The sequence below is a fragment of the Trichoplax adhaerens genome, genomic scaffold (assembly GCF_000150275.1).
Source record: "Trichoplax adhaerens TRIADscaffold_10 genomic scaffold, whole genome shotgun sequence".
NCBI lineage: Eukaryota > Metazoa > Placozoa > Uniplacotomia > Trichoplacea > Trichoplacidae > Trichoplax > Trichoplax adhaerens.
In genome coordinates this window covers 1672313-1682922 of record NW_002060952.1, presented here as the reverse complement: position 1 = coordinate 1682922, position 10610 = coordinate 1672313, and the positions used below count along the sequence as shown (strand labels likewise).

Genomic DNA, 10610 nt, shown 5'->3' with positions numbered 1-10610 from the left:
TATCTATAGGTATGACCTGACGATAAATAATTTATATATTTATTGGTCACGATTAAACAAATTAATCAGCTGTTATTCCAATATTTATGAAGTTAATATGTGTCGCTAGGCAAAATTAGATTTTTTTACCGATAGCGAAATTAGCAAATTAATCAAATAATTTGTCCATAATCCCACCATACCTCTTGAAGCCGATTTTTGGCGCTGTTTATTAATGCTTCTAAGATTTTAATTTGACCACGCAGATTTTGCTCGCTAGAAATTAAAGATTCATAGCTTGTCTTAAGAAAGTAGTCTAATATTTCTGTATTGGGAAATAAATGCATATCTGCAACTAGAGTTACATGCCTTAAAGCTCAAACATTACCTTAAAATTTCCTCTACTAGCGGTATCTGAAACCTTTACGGAAGATGTTGGAAATTTACTTAGCTTAAACCAACTCAGATAAAATTTTTTAACCTATGAATTTCGTAAGAAACGTAAACGTATCACAATATAAAAAATACAGCAATTGGTACATGAAAGCTAGGTTTTATAAGCATGTGATATATTAAGTCATAAATTCTTTTACTTACTCCCTTGTAATTATAGCAGTGAAAGTAAAATAAGGAAACACCCTACATCAAATAAGTAAATAAATCAAACTTATTTATCAAACGAATGTTTGAAATAAGAAATAAACAAGCAAAAACTACTAATGACTTTATAATGCGGTAATACTGCTTTTTAAGGTATTTACAAGCTTACCTGTAAGGAATTTAAGATTACAAACAGATAAGAAAATACAAGTGTGGTGTTATTCAATGATAGAAAGCCCAAGGTCCAAGTAATTCCTAGTAAGGGTACCAAAGCGACAGAGGCACGAAATGATACTCTATGTTTAGCAAAAGTATAAAGTTTTAAAACTATCAGACACTAATCAATTCTAATTTTATATATAAATACGGCTAATTTTCTGTCTAATAAAAATATTTTGCTAATATTATTTAGTAGCAATAGAATGAATCTAAATATAGTTATAAATTTAATTTTCCATTAATTCATTTACCTAACTTTCTGTAAGTTAGACATGTTAGCAACAGCACGAATTCCAATTAACGATTTAGTAATTAGGGCCATTAGGATTAGGTTCATCTAGTCAGAACGATTTTTCAAGGTGATAAAATTACGCGCGTGTTTTAGTCTTGATGAGAACAATAATTCATAAATTATCCTAACGTACTCTCAACTTACACCTATAATGACCAGAACAGGAATTCCAAAAATCAAGAATAGATGATTGCCAGGTTCAATCCAGCAACTAATTTTTTGCATGACCATAGTAAATTAATAATAAAATAAATATGTATATTACGGTCAATATCACTCCGACTTTAATCAAAAATAATCTATATATTGTCATTGAAATCATATCATTTATCGTTCTAAAACTCTGATTGAAGCGTACTATTTCGATGACCCATAATACTCGCTTTTAGTAAGAAAAGTGCTCAGAACAATAACACATGGTATACCTAACAAAACATAAATTGATGATAAATATGATCATGTATATTTAATGAATATATCGAATAAATCTAGTATTTTTGCTACAGACCCCATCCAATCATTATGTAGGCAACTACGGAAGATTGTTTTTCTAGCCAGTTGACGGACATTTTAAATGTTACTATGCCTTCAATTAACATCCAAGTGAAAGATGCCAGAAGCGAAAATTGAAGGATAATTGCTATAAACTGGCATAATATCTGCAACAAATACGAAAGCATTATATTGATTTACTGTTAGTTTTACTAAAATCATTATTGCGTTGCTAATTCAATGGAATTTTCGAATTAAGGACAGACCACATAGCGAAACCTACTTTTTTATTAAAAATAGTTTATTAAATTGTTACTTATTAGCAATATTGCTTTTTATAGCTTTTATATGTCTGATTTTATTTTAGATGGCTAGGCAGTTTACTCAATTGCATTTTATCGCGAATCATGATTTAATAGTATGGTAATGGAAAAGTTAGAAATCATTAAAACTCAATTCTGGTGTTTGATTAAGCGAAATTACTCGATCATGGATGAAACCATACACGTTGTTTTCTATATAATAAAATAATAAACCGAAGCTCTAAGACTATAAATGAATCTAAAATTGTTTTTTACTATTCATTAAAGTTATACAAAGTAAAAATACGATTAGATAAAGTATTTTTTTAATCAGATGATCCTATTTATAAACTATTACCCGATGCTCTGTCCACTGAATACCAATAATAAATATAATGGTGGAAATAATCATTGATGCTGACAAGTTGGCATGTACAAGACCACGTATGCTGTGAAATCGCCTTTCAAATATATTATATTAAGCATAACATCAGACTAAACATACTTAGTTCATGGTATACGAACTAGATTTAAATATTAGTTTTAAAATCAGGGTAATTTTAGCTTACCCAAAAGCAGTGAAGGTGATAAATGTAACCATAAGACAGATCAAAGACATTGATAAACCAGTGTAGGTCATCATACTTAAAATTTTCTGATGGAATATTGGGATCTCAAATGCATGATAATATGATTATTTAATCACCTATGCATACTTAAGTTATATTTAGCTCTCTATCTACTCCTACTCATACCTTGGACTTACCGTAAAGTTATTAAATTGTAACAGAACAGAGAAACTGGTTAAATGATAAGATAGACACTGCACGATTGTCTCATTAGGTATTTTCATTTCTAATCCATCGGTTGCCCAAAAACTAGAAATGATTTATAAACAAAGATCTTTAATGATCTTTACAGCGAAATATGTCGATATGGTACGTTTATTAATCTATGAATCCTAAAATTTATGTATTCTTCCAATTTTCTCATAATATCTATTCACGCTTAGTATTACCTCTTTTTCCAGTAGGCACATGTTGGTTTTGCATTATCATTCTAAAATGATAATCACATTAATACAATAGGAAATAAATTCTTGAAGAAGTTATTCTATAAAGGCTAAAGTGTTTAATTTAAATTATTTAATATTGATAATTATGCTATAACTGTATTAGTTTTTCGACTGATATGATCGTTATTTCATGTTTACTGTTTTAAGTACAAGCTCGAATAGTGTGCTACGCTAAGATGAATAAATAAATTAGGAAGCTATTCCCTTAGACATTAACTGATTATGTGAGACTGTTGTGTTCAATGTATATTTGATCACCTTTTGCAAAGTATTACCGCTAATTATTTTAAGAAGATCGGATAAAAAGCTCCGATAGTATAAATATGGTAAAACCACCTTCTTTAAATTTTCCGTAAAAATTTATAAACAGAAATATTTTATATTGTTTTAAAATTTATTTCCTTAATCTACTAAATTATCCGCTAAATTTTAATTTAAGCAAATTCACAAAAAGACCTGCCAATAAAAGTTACTATACCACCATAATAGAACGGCAGTACATTTCTACAATTTCATTACCTGATTAATTTTAAAATTGAAAACAACGGGATTCTTAAGCTTTCCTTTCATGAGAGGTCGGATACTGCATGAAATAGTATACTTTAATGGCTGCTGTTGTAAGCTAAAAACGTAATAAAACTTGTTTGAGTTACAAAAGAAAATGCATTATCAAAAGCTAAATGTAAATGTTCATATTAACACTATCTCAATCCTGTTTATATTTTAACTAGTACTAGTACACGTATAAGTTATCATAATACTAAAATAACTATTGGAAAATGAATCGTAAAAGCTAGTATTACTATAGATTTATTATTATTTTAAGGAGGAAATGTAAATTTAATTTTTGAATTCTGCTTCAAGAAACTGTGCTTGAATCTATCACTAAATATGCAATTGCCGTAGAAATTGTATAGGTATGTAAAAACCGTGATCAAAATGCCAAGTTTATCATCATTCTCTGAAAGCAATTTTAAATTGGAAGTAGAGCATAAGTAATCTCCATGGACTACACATAGCATTTAAATAGTCACAGTAAATTACCTATTTGCCTTCTGATTCGATCTAGTCTCATATATTCCCACCGCCATGCGGAATTTTCCTGAATAAAGATAATTTGTATCAGTAGCAAAATCGTTTAGTGCTAGTTACTACTAGTTGTTATGAAGGGAAAAGTGTACATTTATTCAAGTTTATATTAACCATTTAATTCCTTGGATATTGCTGATGTAGGAACATTAACACTCAAAGGGTAATCAAAGTCATCCATAAAAGGCGCATCTTGCAGTTTACTTCTCATATCAACGTAAATATCGTCATCAGAAAGCCTTTCTATATTAGCATTCATAAGGGCGTAGTTTATACCTATGTGAACAGTTTAATTGAACAGAACATTTTATTAAGTCTCCTCTTGGACTGGCGAATGTTGGGCAAATTCCTGAAAATTTTACCTAATCTTTTATTGTAATAGGAGACTAGGATAGAACTCTGATTTGGCTTTAACGCTTGTGCTAGATAGAGTCCAGTATTATCAACCACATCATCATAGTCATCGTAGCCATAGTCACTATAATCATAATTATCTATCATAGCATCAAACTTTGCATTTAGGGAGTAGGAATCAGCATAATAATCGTTTATAGTATTGGAATAAGAAGAGAAAAATTTAGAAGTTGATGCGGCTAATGAACTTGTTGCAGCTAGCTGTGCTGGCGAGCCTAAACAGTTAATAGCATTGGGAATAAAGAAAATCATAATATCAAATACCATACTTATGAGTTAATCATCATTAAGCATTTTCGTGAATAACCTCCTTATGCCACTAAATCCAGAATTTTACACAGAGTGTATTAAACGTACAAAATAAATTCATTTAGGTTCATGGCAGTGAAGAGTTGATTCCCACTGGTATTAAATAATTATCTCTTTGCATATAGGATTAGCTCGGTATCTACATACTTGTATACCATACTTGTCAATTAGGTATCATTAAGTACTCATATACAGAACCTCCATATGTGGTAATATCCAGAATGTATAAAATGTATGAAATAAATTTATTTTACTTCATAAAAATAAAGAGTTAACTACCTATGATCTTTCTGCATATCGGATAAGCTCGATGGCTCAAGCAGTCCACTCTAGCCCAAATCCATGTCTTATTCACAGAGCTAAACTTCAATGCAACACATCGATAATAGTAATTACCAGGGTTATTGTCCAATTTTTCATAGTTTTCCAGTACAGAAACATCTTGCAGCCATCGAAATATGTTATTCGATTTATATAAACCAATCCAAAATGATTGATCAGATAATCCGAGCGAATTACGGCTAGCTTTATCTGATAAAAAATCTAGGATAAAATTTTCCGTAGACGCAGAGGCTAGCGTAATCAGATCTGATCGATGATAGCCACATAATCCACGTGCTTCATAGAAACTCATGGACAGATAGGTTACTTTAACACAACTAGAGCCATTGAGAGTCCAGTATTTTGGGCAATAGAGATGAACAGTACCTACATAAAAGTAAATAGTCAGCCTTAGAATGATCAAAAATAGAAAAAGTAAAAACTGACGCTTCTAGCCAACAGAGTATGTAAGCAAGATAGCGTTCCGACTAGATTTGCAGGTAATGCCGGTTTGATGGGATAGCTTACTTGATCAATACAAATTTTTCAGTACTCTACCGTATATTTTATCGAAACTTACGGAAAATATCACTATACATGATTAATTCATTGGTTGTTCCAGTGGCAGCTAAATCCGGTTACGTATAAAATATATGGAAAGAATTTTTAAACTCTAACACGCTTTTGATCTTAATGGCATCTCAATAATACTTGAAGAATTTTGTTCAAATAAATCGAATAGACAATCTAAAATTTTATCCGGCTAACGTTATGGTTAAACTATTCACATAAAGCACTTCACTATAGATAGAATTGATGCTAGATACAATTGATAAGTGAAATATGGCTGTAATAAATTAATATATCCATAAAAGACTTTTTTGGCTTCTGTATCGCACAGGATGGATAACCGTTGAAATTAAAATCCACGAAAACTGATTTTTTTTAGGTATTATATCGTACAAAATGTATAACCGTTAAAATTTAGCATTTTAGACCGAAATCGACCAATGCCATAAAATATTGGAACTGTTTGCTTTCTACAGGCTACTCATAGGATCTACAAAGGCTTATTATTGATATATTTACGCTTTACTTTAAAATTTGGAATGATAATTTTTTGCTTTACCTTTTTCGCATAGAGTGGCAGATGTGGAATTACACTGCCGGCGGTACCAGTAAGCTGAATCTGCACCGGTTCTCTTTAAAACGGCACAGTTTTGTTCTTGTAATAAATTAGGTTGGCTAAGATCCCAGTTGCTATAATTATAAGCTGCTTTATTTCCATACCATTTAAAAGTGTTTGACTGAAATTGCAATCCTATCCAAGCTTCATTTCCGTCGTGCAGCAATGAGCTGACAACTAATTCAGTTTCAATCATGCTCATAATAGCCGGATAGGCTAATATACCTTTATGACATTCAGTTTCTCCTTGTGAATAGGTACCAATGGTAGTAGTCAGGCGGTAGCAATGCTTATTGTGGTACATCCAATTGTAAGGACATGTAGCTGTAATATGATTCGAGAAAATATATTTTCAGTGAAACAGTGCATGAAAATAAGACGCTTTATAGTTACAGGTTACTTTAGAGTAAGGAATAAAACTGGTGCTATTTATCTTACGAAAATAATATTTCCCGATGGATTCGGTGATATTATCAGCTGTCAAATTCTGCAGCGCCTAGATTCAAGAAGAATGTAAATTACTTTGACTTAAAATGATTGTTAATACAGAGATACAGTGGCAAAAAACTTAAATCCAGAAAATTAAGTGGTATTCATCTGTACGAATATTTTTTTCATCTTAGTCTAATGAAATTTTGTTTTTGCTGAAGAAAATATCGCAAGGATGTAATTCATTACCTAATGCTATAATAAGCATCGATTTAAATCAAATACCAAGTGGTTTTGACTTGTATGAACATTATCTTCATTCAATTTTATTAAATTTATTTTGAAAGATAACGTCGAAAGCGTGTATCCATTGTCTCATGTTAGAATTAGCATCGAGCATCAGCAATTATCTACTTAACCCATTTTCGAACAATCGCTTAAAATGTGCACTCTTGCAATCACTAAAACTCAGTTCAAACCTTACAGCAATATGTTAAAACAAAATGCACTGTTACTTGCTTTACCTGGGGAATAGGAGCGGGTATTGTCTTTGCCGCTTACGAAAAGAAATAAAAGAAAATGATAATTAATTTACAAGTATGTAAACTAGTAAGTCCTCTATCCATTTAGTTGTTACCATTTAATTAGTCCCTCGTTACCTTTTTGACATAATGGGTAATAATTATAAGCAAAATAACATTCCTCTAGACGCCAGGAAATATTTCCATTAACAATACAACCCACAAGGCACAGTTCTAGTAGACTTGGGATCCTATCAATAAATAGAGTATGCCTATCGATCCATTGCAAACTACTACGATTTGCTTTTAAAGCTATCCATATGGACTTGTTGACTGATAGAGTAAAGTTTTCGATAAGTTTCAGTTCATTTTTGTTTCTTATAATAGCTAAACCGCTACTATATTGCTGGCAATGAGCAAACGCGTCTTGCCAAGAAGAATATGCTGTATCAACGATCATATAGCATTTTCCTTCAAATTGTCTCCAGCCAGTAGGGCATGCCAATTCTAGATAAATTGAATATTTCATGTCATATTTCCTAATATTGCTTTATCATTGATTAGTGCAGTATACTGGAACATATGCGTACGGGATATTTGTAATCAATTTTGGAATTTGACTTACCTTGTTGACAAATGAATGGATACAGAGATGTGCATCTTCTGTTATTCCATTTCAAGGAATCACTTTTCATGGTTACACATAGACCAGTTTGGGGATTATATATGTCGACAGGAACGAATTTTTCCCAGTTAGAAAATGTTGGATAAGGATTATAGGGATCTCGAAATATCCAGGAAAAATCATCTGTTTGCACTGGATATCCTATAGTGCTTATTAATCCTATCCATGTTTCAGTATGGAAAGTTATAAGTGATTTTATTGCTTGCAATTTCTCCATTGATTCAAATTGAACTAATTGCTTTCCAGCAAGGGCACAATAATCCCTGGATAATGACCATGTAAGCAAATGCTTATGAAAGCTGAAGCAGGTATTGCTAAATCTAGAATCGGGTGGTTTGCAAGTATTCTCATCTGAAAAGAAAAAATTGAATATTTTCCAGCCAAGAAGTCGAAATACCTGAGACCTTTAAATCAATGTTAATAAAATGAAAAATCCAGCTATTAAAGTGATATATTTCACAAACCTGGAGGTAATGGATAGCCCCACATAATATAGGATGCAAACGTAGAATTGGACAAATCGTTGGGAGTGCTTAAATCTATGTATAAGATGTATTGCGGATATTTTTTAGCAAATACGATAAGGAATAATGTAGCTAATTAATCGTTTTAGCTGAAAAAATATGTCTGGCATATACTTATGTGCTCATGGCAAACAAACGTAAAAAATATAAAATAAAAACTTGAGGAGAGTCCCACATATTACTGGTAGCTACGGAAATAACGATTAAGACTGATTCTGCTAGTATGGTCACGAACGAGTGTATAATTGGAAAATTGAAGAAAATCAAATAGCATTAGCGGAAGAAATGATACTTACGTTCTACTCAGATAATGACCGTTAATTTATCTGATTACAGCTTTCTTTACTGCAATACTTGAAATTTGTGTATAATAGAAAATATAATTACGAAGTAAAACAATATCATGAATAACAAGACAAAATTACCTAGCTGACAAATGAAAAAGTGCTGATCGGAGCAATTTAAATTAAGCCAATTTAATGTAGATGGTGTTGGTATGCTTCCAGCGCATAATTTTGTTGTATCAACTACGAAGTTAGGCACCCAAGGAATCCAGTTACCGATAGCATGATTGCTACTAATCCATGATGCATGAAGAAATGTTCCAGATGTGTCATTCAGACCAATCCAGTAAATGGAGGTATTTGTATGTAGTGAAATTACCATCTTTAAAATTACTGCATTTTCTGATGGATCCATAATCTCTACCAGATCACCGCCATATACACCTTGGCAATAATTTAAAGCTGCATGGAATGAAAGCTTTGTCTGGCTTATAAAATAGCGCTTGAGGTTATGATTAAACCAAAAATCATCTATTTATTCAAAAATATTTACAATAAGCATCAGATGTAGATTGCAGTGTACATTCATATTATTCGTCTACGATACATCATTTCATATTTACATTTTCAGAGTAACTGATGAAATATTTAAAATAGATTTATGAATAAATTTCCAGTATATTTAGTACTGGTTAATCGACTAGTTTTATTTATGACAATTATAACGGCTTACATAACACTCTAGAATAGCACATGAGATAGCTGCTGCCTAAAAATTTTATACTACTTCTACGAATTCATCTACTATCCATAACAAAGAATGTTTTATCTTCAAGGTAATACACTTTTTAACTAGATAGCCCTGCTAAATAATTCATTCTATTGCATATATCTATTTTTTATAATTTACTATTTACTGGTAATAATAGCGATGTAAAAATTGCTAAATTCTTATATTTTAATAACTCAATGTTTCCTAAGTTGAAGCTGTAGGTTATAAAAGGTAAATTATAGGATTCTATAAAGCACTTTCATCTACAGCCAGAGTTGTTTGATACATGAAATCATAATTATACAGTATCTAATCTATCGCAGAAAAATATTTGTCATAAACCAGCTTCATAACAAAGATAACATAAAACAAATCTCTAAATTACTTTAGTCTCCGGGATTCAGTATCCCTTAAATATCTCACAAGAATTTAGATGCTGTGACAATATTATTTACTGTATTAGAGTAGAAATATCTATGTTAGGATAATTCTGTTAGCTTATCCTTTATTTAGTTAACTTCTAATTTGGATATATTGTGTTTTAATATAGCACTGACTTTTTATGAAAGTGACACATATACACATACTGAAATTAATAGTTATAATAGGGAATGCAAATCGTCTACTTATATTTCGAATCATTGTGAATTGTAACTTACTCATGATAGATTGTAAATTATCGTGGAAATGTTCCGTGATAAGACATATCGTAATCTGACTATTCTGTATTAGTCATCAGATGTCTATGTTCGTAAATACTGTTGTCTGCATGTAGTGCAGCCCCAAATATAGCTTAGATTACTATTATAAGACTGTACGAGAATAACTTAACTTGTAAGCTAGAGTGTAAGATTGTGTAAGAGTCTATTTGTAGAAGATGGTTACAGTACGTATTGTAGCGAATCTATTAAGATGTTTATATAAAGATCTGAGATATAAATAGATTTGCGCAAAGTATGCTAGTACTGTAAGTATTGTATTGTGATGCTTTAAATAGACGCGCGAATTATGAATAGATTGCGCGATAGTAAATTTAGATCTGATCTTGCGACTTAATGGGCAAGATAAGATTTGTTACAGTAAAAGCATTCTGTAACTAATCGTATATAAATCGTAA

At 31.1% G+C, this 10610-nt stretch overlaps 1 protein-coding gene across 1 annotated transcript; it reads right to left on the bottom strand.

Annotated features, from left to right (window-relative positions):
- Positions 1-228: 228 nt before the first annotated feature.
- On the bottom strand, positions 229-9136 carry TRIADDRAFT_59350 (uncharacterized protein; the record flags this gene model as incomplete). Its single annotated transcript, XM_002115269.1, has 24 exons — positions 229-255; positions 368-460; positions 577-618; positions 749-875; positions 1050-1135; positions 1235-1301; positions 1449-1515; positions 1599-1749; positions 2243-2345; positions 2454-2539; positions 2651-2762; positions 2903-2943; positions 3479-3581; positions 4004-4061; positions 4163-4291; positions 4411-4677; positions 5051-5479; positions 6222-6602; positions 6717-6774; positions 7232-7263; positions 7367-7735; positions 7854-8264; positions 8378-8452; positions 8863-9136. 24 exons carry the CDS (start codon positions 9134-9136, stop codon positions 229-231), a joined length of 3588 nt encoding a protein of 1195 aa, XP_002115305.1.
- Positions 9137-10610: the final 1474 nt, after the last annotated feature.